Source organism: Lissotriton vulgaris, chromosome 2_1 (assembly GCF_964263255.1).
Source record: "Lissotriton vulgaris chromosome 2_1, aLisVul1.2, whole genome shotgun sequence".
Taxonomy (NCBI): Eukaryota; Metazoa; Chordata; class Amphibia; order Caudata; family Salamandridae; genus Lissotriton; species Lissotriton vulgaris.
In genome coordinates, this window is record NC_141687.1 from 2,114,714,931 (window position 1) to 2,114,739,938 (window position 25,008).

At 43.4% G+C, this 25,008-nt stretch overlaps 1 protein-coding gene across 3 annotated transcripts in view; it reads left to right on the plus strand.

Annotated features, from left to right (window-relative positions):
- APBA2 (amyloid beta precursor protein binding family A member 2) overlaps positions 1 to 25,008 on the plus strand; it is a 1,219,434-nt gene that overhangs the window by 716,630 nt on the left and 477,796 nt on the right. For all 3 annotated transcript variants that reach the window (XM_086958387.1, XM_086958390.1, XM_086958389.1), the window contains one exon: positions 7,321 to 7,401. In XM_086958387.1, the coding sequence (XP_086814513.1) occupies positions 7,321 to 7,401 (81 nt within the window). The remainder of the gene's footprint in view (positions 1 to 7,320; positions 7,402 to 25,008) is intronic.

Consider the following 25,008-nt stretch of genomic DNA (forward strand, 5'->3'; position numbering starts at 1 on the left):
ATAAAATTCAAGGCACTCAGTTATATGCACAAAATCAAATTCGAAAGTGCGCCCAGTTACCTGATAGCTCTTGCCAAACCATACCTTCCCTCTCGTAATCTACGTTCAGCCACCCAAGGAAGGTTTATTGTCCCGAAATTTAAATTAGCTTCAATGGGTGGCAGGTCCTTCTTGCACTTAGGCCCTTCACTTTGGAATTCTCTTCCCACTGCACTCCGCAACGAAACAAACTATTTTCAGTTCCGCAAGTCTTTAAAACCTAGCTGTTCGACAGATAAAACTCTTATTTGTCCTTTCATGCCTGGACCTGCTGTTTGCGCCGGGAAACCCTTTATGGGTAGCTGTTTGCGCATTACAAATTAAAAAACTAAACTAAACTATGGCAGCCGGGGAGCCGGACTCGACCTCCACCCCAACACCTCACCTCCAGTAGGCCGTGCATTGTCATAGACTTCATTATCCAAGGTACTGTTTGTTTGTTAGTCTGCGTGAGTCAGTGCCTGACACAGCGCACCTCGCGGTCGGTGCCTTACTTTGGATGTCAAGACATTGCAAGAGCCCCAGGTGGAGCTATTTGTATACTACAAGCTTTATTTTGGAAACAACAGTTTTCAAGTCCTATTTTCCTACCTGTAAATTGGATTTTTGCCATTTTGGTATTGTTAAGTGTAGATAAAGACACTTTATTTTCCTAAACTGGTGTGGTGTCCATTTGTGGTGTTTTCATTATATTACTGTGTGTTTTGAGTACAAATACTTTACACATTGCCTGCTCCTGCCAAGCTACCAACGGGGTGAGCAGAGGTTATGTTCTTTCTGGCAGAGTAGTCACATGTCAAGAAGAGTACTGAAATTATGGTGCCAGAGGTCCAGTACTTATACCCAGTTGTGACTTTGAAGTAGTGGAGATTTAAAAGAAACTTTGAAGTGCACAGAGATCCTCCCTTCCTGCTCGGGCTCCAGGCTCAATACAGTGTTGGTATGCAGACCTTTGTGTGTAGGCAGGGCACAGACTACTCAGTTGTAAATGTGAGGCAGTGCCCAGATCCGCCGTCCCCATCTACCAGGATTGTGCATCAAAATGCATGTAGATCTCCCCTTGTGTGTGGCTGTCTACAGGAATGCACTTAGCCCAGGTGTCACCCACCACAGACTAAACAGAGATAGTCAGCAGGCACCAAATGGTTAAAGTAAGTAAATGCTTACTTTCTAAAAGTGGTATTTTGTAAGCTGTCATTTAAATCCAACTTCACCATAAATTGTCAAATTTTAAATTAGGAGTCCAGTGACCTCAAATTTGAAATCGGTATCTCTTACCAAATCGGAATTACACTTAATAGATGTAGTAAGAGAATTCCAATGTTATCCTGTGGTAGAGATAGGCCTTGCATAAGTACAAACATTCATGGCCTACCATTTCAATACATTGCACCCTGGCCTGGTGGCCATACAGGGCCTGCCTTAGTGGTTACTTGTATGCATAAAAAGGGAAGGGGCAGGCCTGGCAAGAGGTTTATCTTGTCAAGTCAAAGTGGCAGAGTGAACTAGACATATAGAGTCTGCAATGGCAAGCTTAAGCCATGGTTAGAGGGCTACTGGAGTGGGTGGCACAATGAATGCTGCAGGCCCACAAGTAGCATTTAATTTACAAGCTGTGGACACATTTAGTACAATTACTAGGGACTATTAAGTAAACTAAATATGTCAATTGGGGTTAAGCCAATGCTGCCATGTTTAGGGGAGAGAGCACAAACACTTTAGCACAGATTAAAGTGCACAGAGTCCTAAAGCCAGCAGAAAACGAGGTCAGAAAAATGGACGGAGGCAGGCAAAAGGTTGGGGGAAGACCACCCTAAAGCTGTTCGTTATAACAGAGAGAGAGGAGCGAGAGAGAGATATGGAGAGATAGGGGGCCGCGCAGGTGTCATTGTCCTCAAGTAACTATTATTTGGAAACAACCAGTTCAGCTGTGGCTTTTTGTAGTTAGAAACAACTGGTTCTGCAGTCATATTCCAGAAATAATCAACAGAAATCATGTCTCCAGTTTCTACTCCTCGCTGCAATCCATCACCAATATTACCTTCCATAAAAGCAACGTTTCCTATTACCCTCAGTTATTTTTTCTTGTCTTTGTGGTCCATTGTATGCGCTAATCTCATATGACCTTTTTCAAAACAAGCCATAATAGAAGTAACCAAGCGTAAAATGCCTCGTACAAAGATGTTCCCATTTCACGCATGTCCAGGCACCTGTCAGTACAGCCAGTGACAGGAGCGGCATCGTTCACAGCCTCTGATGGCCTCTGATTGAAAACCGGCCTGGCAGGAATGACAGGCACTTTAAAATGCAGGAGATGAGAAGTGCCGTTGCCGGGAGTCCCAAAGTGAAGGAAAAGATGACAAGTTGGGCGGATTGAGGATTGCATATCATTGACGGAAGACAACAGGCACGTGTGGGCAGAGACAGCACAGGTGCTGGTTCCGTGGGGCGCAGGGACGAGGGTGAATAGAGCAGGTGTCGACATCCCATTTCCACATACCTTGGAATGCAAGCATTGTATGGTAGTCCGGCTAAGTTTAACGAGAACTGCTTTTTCAGAAATGTAGGTGGTTGGCCTCTTGAAGAGTTGCTATTGTTCTAGCTCCTGTTCTCACAGACATTCTGTTCGACTTTATGCAAGACATTTTTCCGACCAACTCCGGATGTTGCCTGAACTTTGTGGGCACGATGGCTCTGCTGGGCTTGGATAGGAGTAATGTGATGGACTGTTGATTGTACTGTCATGCTCATTATGTTATCTGCGACCTGTTGTGACTAATCAATGCAGAGCTGTTATTTGCTGATATTGCTTGCTGCTAGTTTCTAAAAAAAAATATTACAAATTTTTTAACAACATGTTGTTAAACTTTCGGGAATAAGATTTTTTCCTCATGAATTATAAAAAATAATAATGATATTGAGCAAGTATACTGTTTAGCAGTCATGGGCTTATTGGATGAGTGGGGCTGGGGCGCCATGCTTAATTTGAGGTGCTTCCTGGTACTTACCACTGGAAGTTACTTATTATCACTGGCACTTACCACAGTCAGCCACATGGTGGCGCTGTTTGTCTGATTTAGAGACGAGCACAATGACCGTTTTCTCTTTATTTAAAAGACATTAAAATGGCTAGTACCTGCTGCTCAAGCCATTCTTATAACTTTGGGAGGCCTGGAATGGTCTGAATTGCCACACTTGTAGGAGTGTGATGTTTAATAGTTGTGTTGGTTCTGTCAGGCAAGAGCAATGGATGGTGGCAGCTACAGTGGCCTCCTGTTGTAGGTCCTGGCACTTATTTTGTTACAAATTGAGCACTGGGTGCAATACAAGTCAATGTAATAATTAAATATTTATTTGGCTCCTCTTTAGTGTTATGTCGGTTTTCTGATGAAAGCTTAAGGGAAAAACATTAATATTCAAAACCGCTTCCTTGTAGTTTGCATTCAGCTGTTTGATGCTGGTTACACAATATTGGAGGGATTGCACTTTTGGAATTGCAAGTAAGAAATGATATCTATGGAAAAATCAGTAGTCCTCTGGGCTAACTTCATAAATAAAAATCTGTGATCTTTATGTTATGCACTGTGCTTTCAACAGGCACATTAACCCTTAGAGTCAAAACTCAAGCAAGACTCGGATCCCTTCAGCAAGTACATTAATCGCCACATGACATTATTATTGACAGAAAATTGCTGGCCACACAAAGGTATTTTTAAAGGCAGACCTCCCCCCCCCCCCCAACCCCGGAGTTTGCGCAGAGTGCAGCAGAAGAGTTTGCACCACCCTAAAACTGTCACTGAGGGCCTCATTCCTGTCGATTTGATGCAGGGCAGCCTAGCAAGGTGAGTTGCTGTGATGCCCTACGTCAAAGTGAAAGGGGAGAAAGGCACTGTATTTATCTAATATGGTGAATTCCTGTCCTTTTCACTGTGCTGGCACAGTTTCAGCAGCATAGCACCAATGCAGGCACCCAGGCACAATGGAGCAACGGTGCATGTGTTGTCGGCAGGATTGTTTTTGTGCAGGGAGGGTCACCTTCCAGCGCAAAAACAATCCTAAGTGGCATTTTCCTCTTTCCATGTGGAAAGAGGAATAAACAAAGCGTTTTCTCCTTGTTACGCCTCATCTCCTGAGGCATAAGGTTTTTGCACTTCCCCAAGTTTACAGGGTCTAGTAAACCTGGGGAAGCCTCAAAATCCATGGGTGTTGCGTTGGAACACCCACTGCAATGCCTATGGAAGCCTCCGGAGCGCAGAGTGAGGCAATGCAGCAATTTGAGCTGCCTACCCTACTCCATACCTATGAGGCCATTCAAACCTGCGAGGTCTCATAGATATGATTTTGTAGCGTCCCAAAAATTGATGCTTTGGCTGTACAAGGGGCTCATAGATATGACCCTGAGTGGCTAAGTACACTGTTGAAGACGTAAAGCCCTATATGTGCTTTATATGACCATGCTGACACACAAACTATAGTACCAAACCCAGAAGGTAGGATTATAAACTACTGGAGAACCCTGTATTAACTGCAGACACATTTTGGACTCCTGCACTGTGCACCATGGCCTCCAGCTTGCAGCATGAATAAAGCAGTCTTGACAAATATTGTTTACTGTCCTTTAATTCCTTGGGCGTCACTCCAGTTGCTCTCACCAGCTACATTTCAAGTCTGCATATTCTTATAAAGTACATGGGGCTGAGGGGAAAGCAATATAATCAAGGTCTGAGCGTGCATTTGGTTTTTTAAACATTTGCTTTTACATTTTATTGCCTTCATAAACCATCAACACATTGATTTGGTACGAAATAAGAATGTTACTTAAGATCCCTTAGTTAAAACAATTCAAGAAAGGATGAGACTTTATTTTGTTTGTTCTCTTCCTGCCATCTAACCACTCATTGTTATCATTATCCTGATAATTGTTTTATACAGAATATTAACAAATTACAACAAATATTTCAGATACCATGCAGTTTATCATAGAACATAAGCAAGATTTGTAACAGAAATTAAATTTACCAGAGAAAAAAAACGAATTAATTTCAAGAAGTAGTTCTAGTATAAAACACTGTCAATCTGTTTTTAACCATTTTGAATCAAATGTATTAACCGCAACAGTGCAAATAAGCCAACTTTCATCTGGTTAAAAATCAATGAATATATGTTACTCATTCCATTTATGATGAATGAAATAAGCCATGTTGAAAAGATATAGCTGAACTCCCCAACCTTTAACAAATCCAAAGTCATCACACTTTCCCTACTGTTGCACTGACTGGAGTGGGAATAGTAAATCTTACCCCACTGCAGTCCAACACTTTTCCTACTGTTGTACTGACTGGTGTGAAATAGTATATTTTACCCCTCTGCAATCCAACACTTTCTCTACTGTTGCACTGACTTTAGTGGAAATAGTCAAATTTACCCTTGAGCAATTTAAGAATTACTGTACCGGTACACTGAATAGAGTGGGAATAGTAAATTGTACCCCTGTGTATTGCAACAGGCTTCCTACAGTTGCATTGTGTGAAGTGGGAGTAGTACATTTTATCCCTCTTCAGTCCAACAGTTTGCCTACTTTTGTGTAAATTGTAGTGGAAATAGTACATGTATTAATTATAAAATGTTGTAGTTTATTTTATATTGTTACAATGTATATTATGTTGTAGTTTATTTAAAATTATATAACATTTATAATTGTTTTTTATGTACATTATCATTTATTATGTTAACTTTTTTATTTGTAATAAAAATGGCTTGTTTTGAATTGTTATTGGGTATTTATTATTTACAGTTTAAATGTATATATCTTTTAAAAACTATATTTTATACATCCATAGTAGTTAGAACAATATCTTTTTTTAGCTTACCAATATAAGTAATGCGTGACAATATTTTTGACTTCTCTATTTATGTCCCGATATTTTTTTAGCACAATATTTTACGAGGCGATATTTGTCAGTGAACAGTAATTATCTATGAATTGATTGACTGTGTAAGTTTCTCCGAACTACAATCTACACAGACAGTACCACACTGAGTTGCAAAATGTCATCACAGCCTTTACTTTTAGCGCAGAAACTGGTTGGAAAAGGTTGTTTTTTATTAAAAATGGCAAGGAGATAGGATGTGTTTTGCTATTTCGATCATGCTTCGATATATTCAGAACTTTAATACTGTGTACTATTTAGGGCCTAATTATGATGTCGACATCGCATTGGTGTTCCCAATCCGCACCGGTATCGGGCAGACCTGAGTCCACCTGAAATCGAAATTAGGTTGTTTTTCTCTTATTCATGGTGCGCATAGCCATGTGTTCTGTTGTCACAGTGTTACAGTGCTTAAAATAAATGAGTAATTGGGAACAGCGACCATTGTGAACGGTCCAGAATTTATAGTACCGGCTCCTTCTTAAGCCCACAAACACCAACTGTTATGTTATAATTCCTTTTTGCATATTTACTCACTTAAACCTTACGTTTTTCTACTTTCTTTAGGAAAAAGAAAGACATGTCCAGTTTTTGATATTTGATTCTAAATACACTGCTGTTACAGAGCTGCTATATCATTATCATATTACATGCCTTTACTGAAGTCATAACTAAACTGTATGAAGAAAATGTCAGACAGGTTCTCAAAAAGATCATGTAACTTAATCTATATTTGCAAGTGGCATCGTTAAGTACAATATGTTTAAACATTTAAAGACCACACTTTCACAGTGCTTTATAAACATTGTTTTCTCATTTTTTTTTTAATGCACCATTTGCTCACACTTTTTTCAACATTTTCCCTGGGAGAGAATCCCTCACCCCCACCCCCAAATCTTCCTAATACGCAACATTCATCCCCAACTTTTACACCCACCATATCAAATCTCACCAGACGCCACTACTATTATTCCTTTTTCTCAGCACCTTTTACTCAGACTTCTTTTGGACATTGTACATTCACACACAACAAGGGGAGACTGGAGCGAAGGGTGCAACCATTGAAGCTTGTTGGACTGTACAGTAGATAACTCATTCAGTGCTGCTTTACACTCAAGTTACCTTCTCTCCCTACTCAGCTAAAAATGTGGACATTCATGTATATCCTTTCCACTAACAAATTACTTACTCGAACTTTACAAGTTAACAGCATCATTTGTGCACATTAAAAATGGTTACATAACTGACCATCATACTTCTTTATAGTAATGAGTAATAATTGCCCTGTCACATGTTTTTTTTTCGTTTCAAGAAAACAATAAACAACCAAATGTTTTCTGATTTCTTACAGGTTTGCAATGGTATAGAACAGCCCAGGAAGCAGCAGCGGTCAGACCTCAATGGACCACTTGAGAATAATAATGTCTCAGAGGTATATATTGTAGTATTTTGTCCATTTGTTAACAACACTACAGTCTCTATCTGTTTTGACATGACATGCCAGCCATACTTTACTTTTCTATTTCTTCAGACATGTGGATTAGTTAATTCAATTCTGTGTTACTACAAACCCGTTCTTATATTACTATTAGCTGATCAACTTTTTTAAATCTATGTGCGTTCTAACTTAACTATCTCTAGTTGGTTTTGCAGTTTACAGGGAGTTCTTTTCAGCATATTTCAAAATGCCTAGATTACTTACTGACAATCTCCATTAATTGAAAACTTGGTCTTCCTCACCAGAGTCTGTTCTTCTAAGGTGGATTTTATCTCTGATGAAATAACTTCTGTTGCAGTATTCTAACGAGTACAAAAAGGATGGCATTCCCAGAATCCTACAGAATGTTTACTGTCTCAAAATGGTCATAATGCATGTGATTGCAAGAAGGGCTGAGCTGGGGAATCGAGAGCAGCCCAAGTGAAAGTGCTCAAACCAGCCTGTTCTCTTTTTCCACTTGCTCTCCTCTCTCTCCTTTTCTCCTGTATCCTTTTTCTCTCGGACCATTTCCTCTCCACCTCCCCACCTCCCTGTCTCTTGAAGACCCCGGTGCATGTTGCAGTTAACCTCGAGGAGCTGGGGATGTTAGTACAGGCGCCAGCATCGGCACAGGGCTTTCAAAACTGTCTCCAGTGGTTCACTGGGGAAATGCCCATCCCTCAATGGAATAAAACGCCAGTCCAGCCCTGGTTGCATGTCTCTACTGGGCTCTCTATTCATGTTTCCCCTTCCTGGTGAGGGGGTTGATTCGAGGTGTGCATCATATCAATGCTGGCAGTCAGAAACAGAAGTAGATAAGAATCTTCTGTGCTGATGACTTCATGTGACTGTTACAGAATCTCCTAAACCATAAGACTTCTTAAAAAAAAAATATGTCACAACTAATTCTGTGTGAAAGCCTACCAGAGGTGAAAAGGTCTACTATTATCATTATTATGACTCATAGGGTAGTTTTGATGTAGTATCAGTCTCCATGAATACAAAAAAAAGTGTTTTTAGTAAAAACCACTAGAGTACAAGAATGTAATGTTATCAATGTAGAACAAAGATATTTTAGCTTCATTGGTTGCAAATACTCGGAATAATGTCAACAGATAAATACATTATCAGAGTGAAAAACGTCCTAAATACGTTAATCACAGTGGGGTTCATCGGTGTTGTAGGGCATTATTTGGCTTTGTTTGGTACTTATTAAACCAAAAATGTGAGATGTGGATTCTAATCCTTGTTAAAAAAACAGAAAAGTGGGTGGTTGTACATTGTGACGAGGAGTAGCGGAACTGGACCCCTGGTAGCATAACCACATTTTAAACCGATAGTGAAGTAGTATAGCTAACAGCTATGAAACTATACATACATGTATGTTTTGTGTCATACAGCAAACACGACGCTGCTGCTGCTTCTAAATCCAAACGGTTGACAGGGAGAAGCTGTAAACTTGGTGTCTTTATGGATAGTAAGATTTCCAAGCCTCCTACCAGAGGCATCTCAGGTACCCTATTCCTTTAAAAATTAAAAATATCTCCTCTTTCGCCCACCAGTGCTTCAGTGCTGAACCTCCATCTCTTCCCTTCCACCCTTTTTCAAATGATGATTAGCTGACTGTAACATAGGCAGGCGTAATTATGAGGCACTTAACAATGTTATTAAGGATAAAATATCCAATACTTATGTACTCCAAATAGGCAGGTCTATATCTCTGGCTGGTGCATACGGTGTGACCTCTATACATGCATTATAATAAATAGTGGTGGACCATTCAAATTAATTGCCAAATCTGTTCCCTTCCTTCACATTCCTTCATTTAATTCTATATGTTTCTCTCCCATAATCTTTTCTACTTCTTTTCCTATGTCTTTAGTTTAAGGATCCAGCAATAATTCTCCAGGAATAAGCTGTCATTTTATACTCCAAAACATATCCATTCGTTTTCAAATTACATTGCTTCTTTTATTAGTGCACACTTTGGCGAGTTTCTGAAGCACTGGATCAAATTAAATTCTTTGTGTTTGATGTGGAGAGATGTCATTTTGGAGGAATGTAAAAGAGAAGACTGAGTATTTCAGCTGATGATTGGGCAGCACTGTGAACAGAAGGCTAGCTGATCCACAAGACAAGGCAGCCATGGACTGACTTCAACCAGTCATTGAAAGGTCCCTCACATGCACTAAGTCACACAATAGGCCAAGTAGTTATACACAACCTTAAAATAAGAAACCTCAAACCAAAACCTCTCCTAAGGATGGTATAATGCATGGAATTCTGTAATCCCTGAGCAAATGCACTTCTCTAATTTCTTTATAATTGGCTACTAGTGGCGCACTCAGTCAACGATTATAAACAAAAGACGCCAGTAATCGACTATCATAAGTTCAACAGTCGGCTATACTTAACTAAACTTTTGCTCTGTGGGTGGAGATGTGAGTGGGAAGTGTACTACAGTAATCTTGGTGTTTAATGATATCTGCATTCAGACCCTTGGAAGTATATAAAGCACAATTTATTCAAAGAGGCTACCCTGAAAATGTGCGTAACTCCAAGTTACAGCAAGTGCATGAAATGGATTGCAAGGATCTGTGCAGCATAACAATGTGCATAAATACTCATGGACAGTTTTTGTATCCAAATTCTCACTCAAGTCCAAACTCATTAAACGAATGACCCACCAACGTTGGGAGTAAATCTAATCTGAACCAAATTTCATGGGTTTGTTTCTGCAAAAGCCTATTATTGCATATCAACTCACTAAAACCATGAAAGAGATATTTACAACCAGACACATGACCCAAATTCATTCCATTGGATGGAGAGATGCCATAACTGCATGCACTGCAATAACGCAACTGCGGGTAACACAGTGGTTCATCCGAAAAGAGGACATGCCATTAAACTGAGACATGCCTCGGATTGCACTAAACAGTGTGTGATATACGCCTTCTAATGCTTGTGTAGCCTAATGTATGTTGGTAAAACGGAGAGAAAGATAAAAGTGAATATAACTGAACATAAGGGTATGATAAGAACTAAGAATACAAAAAAAAATTTGAATTGAACACAAGCATATTATTGCGCAATTGCTCTTCTTGATTTTGGAGGTAACAAAATCTATCCCTGTAATCAATGCGCTCAAAATTCTATACCAGGAAGCAGCATTCTGGCTAAAAAATGTTTACATTCTTTACCCCAGGGTATCAATAACAAATTGGAAATATTACTGACCTATGGAGATTATGTTTAACATATCCAACACTCGCTTTCTTAGTGCTGCTTCAACTCTGCATCATCAGCCATGTGTTTCACCTGTGGGGGTTGACATTGTGTAGAGTACGATTTTGTATTAACATTTAGCACTAGTTTAACGTTCAATTTCACATACACATTGGATAATTGTAGGTCATTGAGTACATCTCTGGAATATTATGTGAACTTGCATATAGCATTTCCTTACATTTTTGTTTACATGTAAATGTATGGTTAATCTGACGTATACAACTGTTTTTCTTCTTTCTCCCTTTTTCTTTTTCCATTGTACAGTCAGCGCATCATTCATATGCATTTTCGATCAACCAGTTCTTATTCATTAATGTTGTTTTCATACTATAGTGCTTGTGAAAATGGTCTTTTGTTCCCTATGTCATGTTCTGAGCATATATGGTTATCTTAAGAAACATTAAATACTATTCCTGACTTTGTTAAAAAACACACTGTATACTTCATGATATACCGCACAATTGCTCACAAGCAGAAGTTGGGATCCCCATTATTATTCCCTTTACTTTCAAGTAGTTTCACTGTTTTCGCTATACAATGCGCACCCAGTGATGTTCATTCAAAATCACCAATGAGCTTGTCATTTGTGGCTGTTCAACATATTCCATCCTTTCAATTCCATTCATGAGGCTTAGGCGTCTGATGTTCTTTACGACTGTGTGTGTTCAACTTACACAGTATGATGTATGCTCATTGCTAGACCATGTAGTCACTCAAGGTTGAGCATGGCATGTTTCAGAATACCTATGAATTTTCATGTAGGGACTCTAGGCATCAGAGATGGTGATGTGTTTTGCACAGCAGGCGCATGTTGTTTTGACATCATAATATTGAATACATGATTTCTGAGGTATCGGCCTCGATATACTAATATTGCACAAGTCCCCTGGGATAGTGGTGGCACCATTACACCATAAATTGTAATGGCCCCCATTCAAGCGCTGTAACTCACATGTGTTCTTTTTCGATTCCTCTATACACTGCCCATATCAGACTTTTCGCTACTCTTCATTTTCATTCATAGTTACCCCTGATGAATGGTTTCTTACCAAAAATCAAACACAAGGGGATGATGGACGGGGTGTTGAAACTTTTCAGACAATCACCCCCACTCACAGATCTGTGTTGAAGCCATCATTGTTCTTTACTTCACTTCACCACCCCAGTTCAGACACAGCTATATGCAAATCAGTCTTGACCCTGTGCCTCATAGGAACAGCTAAGCCCGAACTGCCAACCCGTGTCTTCCCTTGACCAGAAACAAGCAGCCTGGTGTTGGACTCCTGCCCAACCCACACACTGCAGGAACGAGGATATGTCCAATCCACTTATCCGACCCACCAGCCACTCTCTGACAGGCACAGATGAGAAAGCTGCTGACTCAGAAAAGGGGGTGGAAAATTATAAGGCAACCACACCTTCCACCCATGTAACTTGGCACCAAAAGGAACACCCGCCTCCTTCTTCTGCTCCTGCAAAAAGGGAAACAACAAATACACCCCACAGTTATGCTTCAGTCCCCAGTCTTACCTCTAATGCATATATCCATATCCAACAAATATCATCACACACACTTACCATAAGCGTGAGCAGGCTTTGCTTCAAGGAGTTGATAAATGAATAGTAAGGGTGTTTTGGGCGTGGGCGAGTAATACGTTTACAGGGTAAAAAACACACCTAAAGCAATGGTATGTGCAAAAAACCCCTGTTAGTGAGGTTCGGGGAAAGGGAAACAAAACAATTCCAAGGACGAGAGCCTCTTCCGCGTTATTGCGCTAGCAAAAGGAAAGAGGAAACCCAGCCGGGTTTCTCTCGCGGAACGGCCCAAAACGTCACGTCCACCTAAAACGAGGTGGACGGGAAGCGCAAATGCGGCAAGGGATCGCGCTACGGCGCGAGTGTTTACTGATTATCTCCGCGTCTCCGTGAAAGGAGAGCGGCGTGCACCGGCGCTCTGCCAACAGGAGCCCCTGAAAGCAGAAACGGATCCCACTTGCGCTTCGTCTAAAAATAAAACAATAACGAGGGCGGGACACAAATCACCAGGACACTAACTAACTGCTAACTACAGGGGACCCAAACGGGGAAAAGGGGGAGTAACAAAAAAATAAGGTATAAACCCAAAAAACGAGGCACCAGGACAAGGAAAAAGTATCAGGATACGGAACAAAAAAGGCAAATATAAAGGGAATAGGGAATTCTCTTCTTCTTTCCACGAGCCCGTGAAAAGACAGCAACCAACAACAGGAAACTCCGGAGCCAGGATGCAGGAACCCACAGGTTAGCAATAACAAGCATAGACATAAGGGTAGGACTCCTTTTTATGCTACTGGTGTGTCATGTGATGTTATTAGACATGGTCAACGAGAGAGGACTGGGGACCTAATCCTAACAGTACCCCCCCCCACAACCCTCCCCACCAGTCGGGGTTTTCGGGGATGCTGCCTGTGGAATATTCTCACAAGCCGAGGCGCATGCACTCCTCCAGCCGGTTCCCATGTCCTATCCTCCGGGGCATACCCCTTCCAGTCTACCAGGTAATACAACCTACCCCTCCTTCTACTAGAATCAAGAATGGCCTGCACTTCAAACTCCTCTTCGCCATCCACTAATACGGGGGCAGGAGGAGGTAAGACCTGATCTGATGGAATGAAGGGCTTCAGCAAAGAAGTGTGGAACACTGGGTGGATTTTATAGTCCGAGGGTAATAACAACTTCATTGCCACAGGGTTGATGACCTGGACCACTGGAAAAGGGCCTACATACCGGGGCTGTAGCTTACGAGAACCCTGTAGTCTTAAATTACGGGACACCAACCATACTTGGTCACCCACTTTATACGCCGGAGCTGGGACTCTATGTCGGTCCGCCTGCACCTTCATAGCTGCCTTGGCGTCCTGTAAGCTGCTCCTAGCCACCTCCCAGATGTCTCCCAACCGTTTACTGACTTCATCAATGGCTGGCACGTGCCCAGTGGGTTGGATGGCAAGGGCTCGAGGATGAAATCCCATAGAACAAAAGAAAGGTGACATGCCCAATGCCGAGTGTACACTGTTGTTATATGCGAATTCCGCTATGGGCAAGGCCCTCACCCAATCACACGAAAGGGACGTAGTCAAGCATCTCAAAAACTGTTCCATCGTCTGGTTGGTGCGTTCTGTCTGCCCATCTGACTGGGGATGGTACGCAGATGACAAACGTATATCCATCTTGAGCACCAGACAGAGCTCCCTCCAGAAATGAGACACAAACTGCGCCCCCCTGTCCGATATGACGGCTGTGGGCAACCCATGTAACCGTACTATTGAGACCAAAAACTCCCATGCCATTTCCTTTGCTGTGGGAATGTTTTGAAGTGGCAGAAAGTGAGCCATCTTGGTAAATAAGTCTACAACCACCATTATAGCGGTAAAACCGGAAACCAAGGGAAGGTCTGTGACAAAATCCATGCTAATGGTGTGCCAAGGGGAAGGGGGTACTGCTAACGGCTGTAACAGACCCGATGGCTTACTGTGTGAGGGTTTATTGATGGCACATACAGGGCAAGCTGTCACATATTTATGGATATCCTGGGCCACCGTATCCCACCAAAACCACCTCAAACACAACTCCTTGGTCTTCCCGATACCCGGGTGCGCAACTAAAGAGGATGAGTGACACCACTCCACCACCTTTTGTCTCAACTCGGGAGGAACGAACAACCTCTCCCCCTGATACAACAACCCGTCTCTGAGTACCACCTGAGGCAATTGTAACCAAGGGGCCACATCCATATTGCGCAACAGATCTTTAATAGTCGAAGCAAATTCTTCCACCGACACTACTCCCACAATCCTCCTGCTATCCAGCATAGGCCTGTTTTCCTTCCCTGCTTTTACTTCCTCTGGATCAACATGAATCCGGGACAAGGCGTCTGATTTAATCTGTTGAGCGGCAGGTCTGTAAGTGATAATAAAATCATATTCATTGAAAAACAAGACCCATCGCATTTGTCTGGGTGTCAAGGCCCTGGCTGATCTAAAGAACTCCAGATTCTTGTGATCTGTGTAGATTGTAACTGTATGCCGGGTCCCCCACAGATAATGGCGCCATTCTTCGAAGGACAATTTTACTGCCAGTAATTCCCTCTCAGCCACCGTGTAATTACATTCGGCCGGCAGCAATGTTTTTGAAAAATAGGCAATAGGGTGCATATCTCCTGTGCCCCCCTCCCTCTGGGACAAGACACCACCTACTGCACTTGCGGAAGCATCCGTTTCCACAAAGAAGGGAAACGCCGGATCTGGGTGAGCCAGTACTGGAGCGGTTGTAAAGGTTTCCAACAATAACCGAAAGGCATTCTGGGCCTCCGGGGACCACTCAAATGAAATCCCTTTTCTCAACAGGCGGGTCATTGGTGCCACAATGTCTGAAAAGTGGGAGATAAAGCGCCGGTAGAAATTGGCAAACCCTAAAAGTACCTGTATGTGCTTCACCGTTGTAGGCACCGGCCAGGTTAATATAGCTTGTATCTTTTTTGGATCCATTCGTATCCCTTCAGAGGAGATGAGGAAACCCAAAAACTCCACCTCCTTTGCATCAAACTGACACTTTTCAAGCTTGGCATAAAGCCGATGTTCTCGCAGTTTCTGTAGCACTTGTTTGACATGAGCATGATGGTCAGCACTGGTCTCAGAGAAGATAAGGATGTCATCCAAGTAAACTATTACTGTCTTATCCAGATGTTCGCTCAGGACCTCGTTTATAAAATACTGGAACGCCGCCGGCGCGTTACACAAGCCGAACGGCATCACACAGTATTCGAATAACCCATGTTTCGTTTTAAAAGCCGTCTTCCACTCATCACCGGGCCGCACCCTGATCAGGTGATATGCTCCACGCAAGTCCAATTTAGAGAATACCGTGGCCTTGCGGAGCTGATCCAGCAACACGGGGATGAGCGGAAGAGGGTACCGGTTTTTAATAGTGGCCTTATTTAATGTCCGATAGTCCACACAGGCCCTCAGAGTGCCTTCCTTCTTTGGGATGAAAAAGATGGCTGAAGAAACAGGAGAGGACGAAGGACGGATAAAACCTAGCTCCAACATCTCATCCAGATATTCTTTGAGATGTTTTTCCTCTGGTTCTGACAGAGCATACACTCTACTACTAGGCAATGGAATCCCCTCCACTAAGTCTATCCTACAGTCAAAAGACCGATGAGGATGCAGACTCTGAGCACGACCCTTGTCAAACACATCGGCGTATTCCAGATACTGTTTTGGAACCCCGTTCTCCTCTGTGGCCGCACAGTACAAGGGAGGGACCTTGTCACTGGCCTCGCTATAGCAATGTTTCAAACAATAATGCGAATCAAGCGTGACAAGCCGTAGTACCCAATCAATCCTGGGATTGTGTTCTTGGAGCCAAGGCACCCCCAGTACCAAGCCAAAAGAAGGCGCGTCTATCAGATCGAAAACCACGCACTCAAAATGACCATTGTCACATAACAACCGCAGCGGCATAGTTTGTCTAGTAATACACCCAGACGACAACTCAGTCCCGTCTATCGCATGTACCGGCTCTGGCTGTTTCTTATACTGGCAAGGCACACCTAGTTTCTCTGCTAGGGAGATGTCAATGAAATTACCAGTGGCCCCTGAGTCCAACAACACCGAAACAGGCACCCTTTTACCTTCTGCCAACAGCAACTGTGCCGAAATCACAAAATGTCTGGGCGCCATATCCACTGCTCCCAACACCTCATACTGTTCTCTTCTATGCACCGTTAGGGGTAGCCTTTCCACCTGTACATATGCCACCTTTTTACCAAAACCAGATCCAGACGGTTTAACGGGACACTCTCTTGCAAAGTGACCTCCTTGTCCACAATAGAGGCATAAGTTCTGATCCCTCCGTCTCTTTCTTTCCTCAGGCGTAAGGGGCCCCCTGATCCCTCCTATTTCCATAGGTTCTGGCTTTACTTCACCAGGTTGCTGTTTCACTTCAGACTTTATAAAGTTCCCTCGAGAAACCTGAAAACGACCACGATCCCCACGGCGCTCTGATAGCCTGTGATTCAATTTGACAACTAGATCTATAAAAGCGGCACACTCCTCAGGGGGGTCCACCACTTGTGAAACCACGTCCTTCAATTCGTCATTAAGACCCTGGTAAAACAAGGATGTCCGCTTATCGGCCGGCCAATGTGTCTCTGCAATCAAACGATTAAAAGACGCTATATATGTCAAAAGATCCTGTCGGCCCTGTCGTAGTTTCAGTAATTCTGAATCACTAGCTTGCATGAAAGCATGCTTGGCAAACAATCCCCTCATCAGTTCTTTGAATGCATTGTAATCCCTCAGTACCTGATCATTCCCTTCCACTAAGGGGATGGCCCACTCGGCAGCCGTACCAGCCAGATATGAAAGAGTAAAGGCTACCTTCGCGGCATCATCAGCGAAAGCACCAGGTCGACACATAAAGTGTAACTGACACTGGTTCATGAACATCCCATATTTCCCACTGTCCCCATAAAACCTTTCAGGCGGAGCCAGGGGAACAGGAACGGGGGAGTTTACAGTGATAGCTACAGGGGTACTTCCTCCAGGGTTGCTCTGTCCCGCCCCCCCATACTGGAAAGTAGCCGGATGTATTACGGGGTTTTGGGCTCTAGGTTGGGACTGTGCCTGTGCTCTTACTGCAACCAGCTCTTGTCTCAATCCTATATTCTCCTGTCTCAATTCCTGTACTTGGGCCTGTAGAGCAGCAAGGGCACCCATTATGTCAATCATGGTGGGGACTTCCGCCCCAGCCATGGCCCCTCCGCTTTCATCCATCCAAGTTCAGGCAGTGTAGTTTAACGTGGGCTTGTTATTCTGTTGGACTCCTGCCCAACCCACACACTGCAGGAACGAGGATATGTCCAATCCACTTATCCGACCCACCAGCCACTCTCTGACAGGCACAGATGAGAAAGCTGCTGACTCAGAAAAGGGGGTGGAAAATTATAAGGCAACCACACCTTCCACCCATGTAACTTGGCACCAAAAGGAACACCCGCCTCCTTCTTCTGCTCCTGCAAAAAGGGAAACAACAAATACACCCCACAGTTATGCTTCAGTCCCCAGTCTTACCTCTAATGCATATATCCATATCCAACAAATATCATCACACACACTTACCATAAGCGTGAGCAGGCTTTGCTTCAAGGAGTTGATAAATGAATAGTAAGGGTGTTTTGGGCGTGGGCGAGTAATAAGTTTACAGGGTAAAAAACACACCTAAAGCAATGGTATGTGCAAAAAACCCCTGTTAGTGAGGTTCGGGGAAAGGGAAACAAAACAATTCCAAGGACGAGAGCCTCTTTCGCGTTATTGCGCTAGCAAAAGGAAAGAGGAAACCCAGCCGGGGTTCTCTTGCGGAACGGCCCAAAACGTCACGTCCACCTAAAACGAGGTGGACGGGAAGCGCAAATGCGGCAAGGGATCTCGCTACGGCGCGAGTGTTTACTGATTATCTTCGCGTCTCCGTGAAAGGAGAGCGGCGTGCACCGGCGCTCTGCCAACAGGAGCCCCTGAAAGCAGAAACGGATCCCACTTGTGCTTCGTCTAAAAATAAACAATAACGAGGGCGGGACACAAATCACCAGGACACTAACTAACTGCTAACTACAGGGGACCCAAACGGGGAAAAGGGGGAGTAACAAAAAAATAAGGTATAAACCCAAAAAACGAGGCACCAGGACAAGGAAAAAGTATCAGGATACGGGACAAAAAAGGCAAATATAAAGGGAATAGGGAATTCTCTTCTTCTTTCCACGAGCCCGTGAAAAGACAGCAACCAACAACAGGAAACTCCGGAGCCAGGATGCAGGAACCCACAGGTTAGCAATAACAAGCATAGACATAAGGGTAGGACTCCTTTTTATGCTACTGGTGTGTCATGTGATGTTATTAGACATGGTCAACGAGAGAGGACTGGTGACCTAATCCTAACACCTGGGACCGGTTTCAGGCTAAGAGCCCTCATCAACCAGGCTAGCTTGAATCCATTGGCAAAGTCAGCAAGGGACCTACGTCTGCGTATATATTGCCAACTTAGGGCAAACAAAGCAAACACAAGGAGATGATGGACAGAGCGCTGAACCTTTTCAAACACTCACCCTGAGTCACAGATCTGGGTTGAATCCATCATTGTTCTTTAGCTCACTTTGCCACCCCAGTTCAAACCTAGGTATATGCAAATCAGCCTTGACCCTTTGCCTCATGGGAACAGTCCAGCCTGAACTGTTTTGCTTCTTACCCAAAATGCCTTTGGTTATGTCGTCAACCACAGTATTCTAAGATTCTTTCTATGACTCACTTCATTGTTGTACAACAAGTGTTGAGTAACATTTGTATTGGCATCACGTCACCAGAAAATAGAGTGTATCGTTTATTTAATAGACGGCCTACTACAATTACAAGATTGTTACCTCGTTTTGAAGGAGTCATCTCATCAAAGAAAACTAACGTAGAATTTTCATTCTTAAAGCCTTATGGCCAATATGGGTGCGCTGGGTCTAGAACACTTTCATGAACCAGCTATCCAATAATTCTAGTGCTCTACCCTATCTAACACTAACATCTATTTTAATAATATTTATTAAATATCAATCAGCACTATCAAACTGGATTTTAATAACTATTAAAAATAGTTTTCATTATTTTTCTATCTGGTACCTTTTTCGATATGTAGTGTAAGTATTTTAATCTGTATTCTGGTTTTCTATATAGTACAGCTAGACATGACAGTACAAATAGTTTATAGAACCTTGTCACTCTAGGTTCATGTCAATTTTCTACTTTTCTCACTTTTAAATAATATGCAGCCATCGTTGTGGATTTTAAGCCCTATATAGGGGAGACCTAATAATACTCAAAGGGAAGGTTTTTTTCTGTCATTTGGGTTATTTCAACAGGCTACAAAGGGTTGAGTTGGTCTGAAGTCATGCCTGCCCTGCCACTGTAGTGGATGGCACAACTGTTTGCTGAAGTACACTATCTGCATTTACGCTACAAGCACTAGGTGCTGTTGCAGTCACTATCAGGTGAAGTCCACAATATACTAGGAGACTGATGGGCAAGTTAAGTATGCAAATTATGAATAAACATATTCACCCATGTCATTCAGAAAGCAACTTAAAACCTGGATATTCGACATGTAATTCCCCACCCTTCTTCAAGCGCCTTGAGACCCTCTGGGTATGTAGCGCGCTATATAAATTATCACATGATGGCGCTGCAAATCTTTTTTTAAAGAACACAAGAGCAGAGTGATTTAAAATCCGATACACCACTTATTTATTTATAAATTAAGCTCTGAAAAATTGCCATTGAGTTTCCAAACAGCTACTCATTTGTCAACGAGTACAGCCTCATGTCAACTCCATGTTGAATGGCACATCCAGCTGCAGGGCTTGAGTGAAACTAACTATGCCAATCAGCTGGTACTTGTGAAGGGAAGAATATATTTTTTCTACCATGTTGTGTTCATTACCCACATGAAATCTGTATCACCTGTTTTTACAAAACTACTGTCATCAGTACTATATCCTAAGGATGGTGGGTCACTTTTGCACTTTATGTAAACTGTAATACTTCTAACGCTGCTGTTGAAAGGAAGGGAAAGCAAGATGTATGCATATGCTTGGATTTATCTTTAGTATGTGGGTAAATCTTACACCTCCACTATAAGAACTTGGGCAAATATGTAAAAATGTGTTTATTTTTCTATGGGAAGAATGTATTTTATACCATGTATACCACCCATATGAAATCTGAATTATGCTCTTATGAATTACGAGGAGTGTACTGTAAGAATTGCTATTGACATGTAGAATTTGATTGTCTGCAAGAATAATAATAAAAAAAATAACTATGACAGCCGTGGACAAATTGAGAAAACATTGTACTTCTTCGTGAAGGTAGAAGTTCTCGGAACGCTGCTGGCGTACCTTAAAACTTCACCATTCCGAGCTTCCTTGTTTACATTTAATTTAGGAAGTTTAATAATACAATCATTTGTCAACCTGATATGTCTGACAGGCATAATTTCAATCACCTACATTTTCGGTCTGAATTTGTGAGAGGCAGGGTACCAAGATGCCTCTGGAGAAGCCACTTAACAGATTTACTGTCTGGGATAAGAACCTATGACTTGCAACTTGCACAGTGCTCACTGCACTCACTGCACTCACTATCTTCACTCATAAAGCTGTGTCATGAGGTGTGGTGCTTGTCACCTGCAGATCTCCCAGGAGTCACTGCAGCTCCCAACCACTGAATGCTATTTTAGAATTTTGAATCTGTTACTTGTAGATTATGCACGAGCTTCTGCAGCAAGTACTGTAAAACACTAGCCTCCTAACTGCAGGGTTGATTGTGATGCTAATTAATCTGTCTCTTGATCCCTCACGCCTCCACCTCTTCAGCCTCCTGCATTTTCCCTGCCCCATTTCCGCCATCACATCACCTCCTTTCTTTGAAGAGCTTGTTGTTTTATAGATCACAATCTGAATGCAAACTTTCCTGCAAGTTACTACATATTCCTAATAGAGAATGACAAATCTTCTTTGACCCATTTTGTTTTATAAAACCGAAGACCGCGGGTGGGCCGATTGTTTATACTCAGCCAGTAAATAGACCCCTAAACGCGTTACCTTTGATCCCAGCAGCTGCGGGCGATAGGGTAGAAGGGCAGTTTACCCGATTGCATAATCATACAATGGGTGACCTATATCCAGAAGGTCAATTTCTGCTTACAGCATATATATGCAATGTCACAGCACATCGCATTTAATAACTTCCTTTAACATTGACTCTGTGAGAATCTCCGCAACCGAACCCACAACGCCTTTTTAATTTTATTTTTCATTTATTTAATGTGATTTTATATAGCGGGAACATTACCCGAAGGTGTCAGAGCGCTTTACAAAAGAACCAGTTGCGATACATAAGGTTACATAAAAGATACAAACAGAAAAAATTGCAAATGTACAACTTGTAAAGTCACACAAGGAAGAGTTACAAACAGTGAACATTGCTAATGAACAAGTTGTAAAGTCACTCAAGGAAGAGATACAAATGGATAAACTCTAAGAATAACATAGGAATGGTAGTGAGTACAAGGGTCTACTACATATACTAGTGGTTAGACTTATCTCTATATACATATATATACAAATAGTAGATTTGCTCAGGATTACATTTTACTGGTGATTAGGCTGGACAAGTATATATCACATATTTTCAGAGTTAACGGGGAAATAAAAAAAATTCAAAAGAGGTAGAGCGCCGTTGGTGGGGGAGAAAAGTCGGAGGCTGAGATTAGTGAGGGGAGAGAGGGGGACATGAGGGGGAGAAAGAGATAAGGCAGTCCAGCAAAAGAGAAATGACTGAAGGTCGGCAGGATGGAATCCAATGGACCAAAGGAAAGGACAAGAATCCACAAAATGGCAGACCAGGGTCGTGGGCATCAATAGAAACCATCTCAAAATGGCAAGATGCACCCAGGTCATGACCCAAAAACCATGAGATCAGAGTACCATTAAGTGGGTTCGGAGTAGGGACTCAGTCAGAGCACCGAGGAGCACTCCGCCATCTTGTGCCCAGCAAGTGCGCATCTGACCCGTAGAGTTTAAAGCCGGTGAGGGGACAGGTCATCGGAGCCCCCCACCGTCAATACCAGAACATCTGGGGGAATACCAGGGTGATTAGCAGTGCCCCCGCTCACCGTCTACCATCCTGCGGTGTGTGACAGAAGACAGTGGAGAGACCCCATGCATCCAGCACTGCGCTCACCCCTCAAGAAGCACATCGCCAGCCGCCAACTCCGCTCCAATCTCCCGCACCTCGCGTGGCTAGGCGAGGCTCGCTGAAGTGCTGGGGGTCTCCGAGAGCACCCGCGCTCACCGTGTGTAGTGTGGGGAGGTGCCGGCAGCCGTGGGCAGTGGATCAGTCTCGGCAGCAGTGATGGCGGGTGGCGTAGCTCCACCAATGCCATCTGCGGTTCCTCTTCATTACCGGCGGGGATGGCAGCCAGGTGGCACTGGAGAATTGCAGTACTGCAGCCACCCACTCCCTGCACTTGACACACTGCTGACGTCACCTCGCAAGATTATCACACACATTTAAATTGTTCTGCAAGACAAGTCACCTATATGCACCCCCATGGCGTTTTCTGACTGAGAGGCCGCGCTCGCCCACCCTCACTGTAGTACATGGCAATACTCCTGTACATTGAGGCAGCCTCACAGGAAGGCATCTAGGAGTACGTAAAAGAATACTCATGCAGTATTCTTTTATATACTCATGCTTTACTTTGTGAATTGGCCCCACAAGATCTAAAATGGGAATAAACATGGAATATTCCAGTCATAGTCATAAACAATTACCACACATACAGAGAGGCCTACTGCCTCTTTGGACTTTAACAGATAGCTGGGTATTTCAGGGCTGATCTGCCAGGACATGGAACCTTATCAAGAAACGGCATTAACATTATCGCTGCTTTAGCGGCAGAAAACTGCTGCTAAAGTGGCAATAATGGGCTTGATAATACGCCCATGTGAATTCCCATAGAAGCCCAGGTTCTGGTGTGAACATGGACTTCTAAGGGAATTCTCTATGGTGTATTATCAAGCCCATTATCGCCGCTTTAGCAGCAGTTTTCTGCCGCTAAAGCGGCGACAATGTTAACGCTGTGCTTGATAATATGCCCCCTATAGTACTAAAAAAGAGTATTGCTGTAGTATTCCTTCCTGTACTCATATCTTTTTTGAATGGGACCCATATTAACTCACATTCAGGTGACTCATTTCCGAAGAAAGGTTTTCCCTTAAATATTTAATACATTGTAACCGTTGTCTCGGTCAGCCTGTGAAATTCCCGTGTTTTAAAGCTGGACACATACGTGCTAAGATGTATTTGCTCAACTCGATTTCTGTAGTTCGTGGTTTTATTTAATTTATTCTACCTATTATTACCGGCTATAACCCTGAACACGTTTTCACTTCCAGTATTAAAAGTATGATTTAAATAAAACCAGGCGCCGCTTATTTAACACGTTGGGAACAAAAACAGGTTTGCAAGTCCCACCCACAATAGGAAAGAAACCCGTGAATAACCCAAAAGAGATCAAAACACACGACACGTGACAAATGACCGGTTACTCACCGGTAATATTCATTACTCCGAGTCGTAGCCCTCCCCGTCCCAGTCCTTACTAATGAGCATAGCTCCTCCCACCAGAAACTCCCAAGCAACTAAAAACCCATCCCTTCCCTCCAGGCCACACCCACACCCGAAGGCATATAACCATGTGACCCGCCCATCCACATCCTGTACTACCAAGCACAAGAAGCCGAACAGGGAGGGAGGGATGGGAACCAGGACTGGGACGGGGAGGGCTACGACTCGGAGTAATGAATATTACCGGTGAGTAACCGGTCATTACCTCCTCGTCAGCCCTCCCCGTCCCAGTCCTTACTAATGAGCAGATACCAAAGCAAGAATCGGCTTCACATAGCAGAAAAACAGACTCAAGCCGCACAAGCAGAAAGTCACACAACCCGAGCAGAACGCAAGCCAGCGATCCCAAACCCAGGAGACACAGTCCCACATACCACTCAACGACTACAGGACATAACAGCACGAGGAGAACACCCAGCAGCATCCACACAGAACACGGCCAGGGAGCCCCAACCCGGAAGCAAGCCCAATGAGCAGCTACCCCAGAGGAGAGGAACCTCGAACCGACCCAGGCGTCAACACACCACAAGCCCAACAGCAGGCCGCACAGCCAACACCGCCACTGACGGAGAGCAGCCACAGAAGGCCCCAGAACACTACCAGCCAGCCTAAAGGTAACAAAAAGGGAACACCACCCCATAAAAAAAAGCACAGCAGGAAGGAGGCACACCGCCAGAGCCCGCACAACCGTCAAACAGAGCAGCAGCACCCAAACCCCAGAAAGAGGTATAGGACAGAAAACAGGCAGAACCAGAAACTCCAACAAGGAGCAAAGGAACGAAAGAACGGCGCCAGGAGGAAACAACCCCCCAACCATCCGGACGCCAAGGGGCGCACCAGCCCAACGCCCGAACCCCGAAAGGTCAACCAACCGCCCACAGAGCTCGCAGGGAGGATACAGGCCGACCCAAGTCGAAGCCAAACACCCAGAAACCCAAGGCAAGCCCCGGAATCCAATGCAGACACACCCTGTGTCGGACAGCAATCCAGGAAAGAAGAC